Source organism: Penaeus monodon, chromosome 21 (assembly GCF_015228065.2).
Source record: "Penaeus monodon isolate SGIC_2016 chromosome 21, NSTDA_Pmon_1, whole genome shotgun sequence".
Lineage (NCBI taxonomy): Eukaryota > Metazoa > Arthropoda > Malacostraca > Decapoda > Penaeidae > Penaeus > Penaeus monodon.
The window spans coordinates 26746506-26746958 of NC_051406.1; the positions used below are offsets into that span (position 1 = coordinate 26746506).

Consider the following 453-nt stretch of genomic DNA (forward strand, 5'->3'; position numbering starts at 1 on the left):
AAAGAGGGGCAAGATTCGCCAGGGCCGAGCGGAGGGTCTCACCGAGTGCAGCCGGCATGGAGGCGACCAGGGGCTTGAGCTGCGCGATCTCGAGGGCGCGCCACAGCCGTTCGTCGGGATGCTGGCCGAGGGGGTCCAGGTTGAATCTAGGAAGAGAATGTTATGAAAACGGACAGGAAGCGGGTCCTGAAGCTGGAGGATCAGTCAAGAAGTAATTGAATAAGGAAACTAGGCTACCACTGTAAGATTTTTTTCACTGATGAGTCTGGAAAAATTAGATATATTATTGTAAAACAATCGTTCAGTCGTTCTGGTTAATTGGGATCAGGGTGAGATTAACTGTCTTGTGTACTTCATATTGACTTCATATACACAATTCGAATATTCAAACAATTTAACAATTCTATCCAATAAATAATTTCATAATTTATCACTCTTTGTCTATATCTCCTT

General features: G+C 44.4%; 1 protein-coding gene across 1 annotated transcript in view; it reads right to left on the reverse strand.

The window, feature by feature from the left end:
• The window catches only part of LOC119586626 (ATP-binding cassette sub-family C member 9-like), a 47046-nt gene that overhangs the window by 3633 nt on the left and 42960 nt on the right, over positions 1 to 453 (reverse strand). The window contains exon 28 of the mRNA XM_037935372.1: positions 43 to 146. Coding sequence (XP_037791300.1) covers positions 43 to 146 — 104 coding nt within the window. The remainder of the gene's footprint in view (positions 1 to 42; positions 147 to 453) is intronic.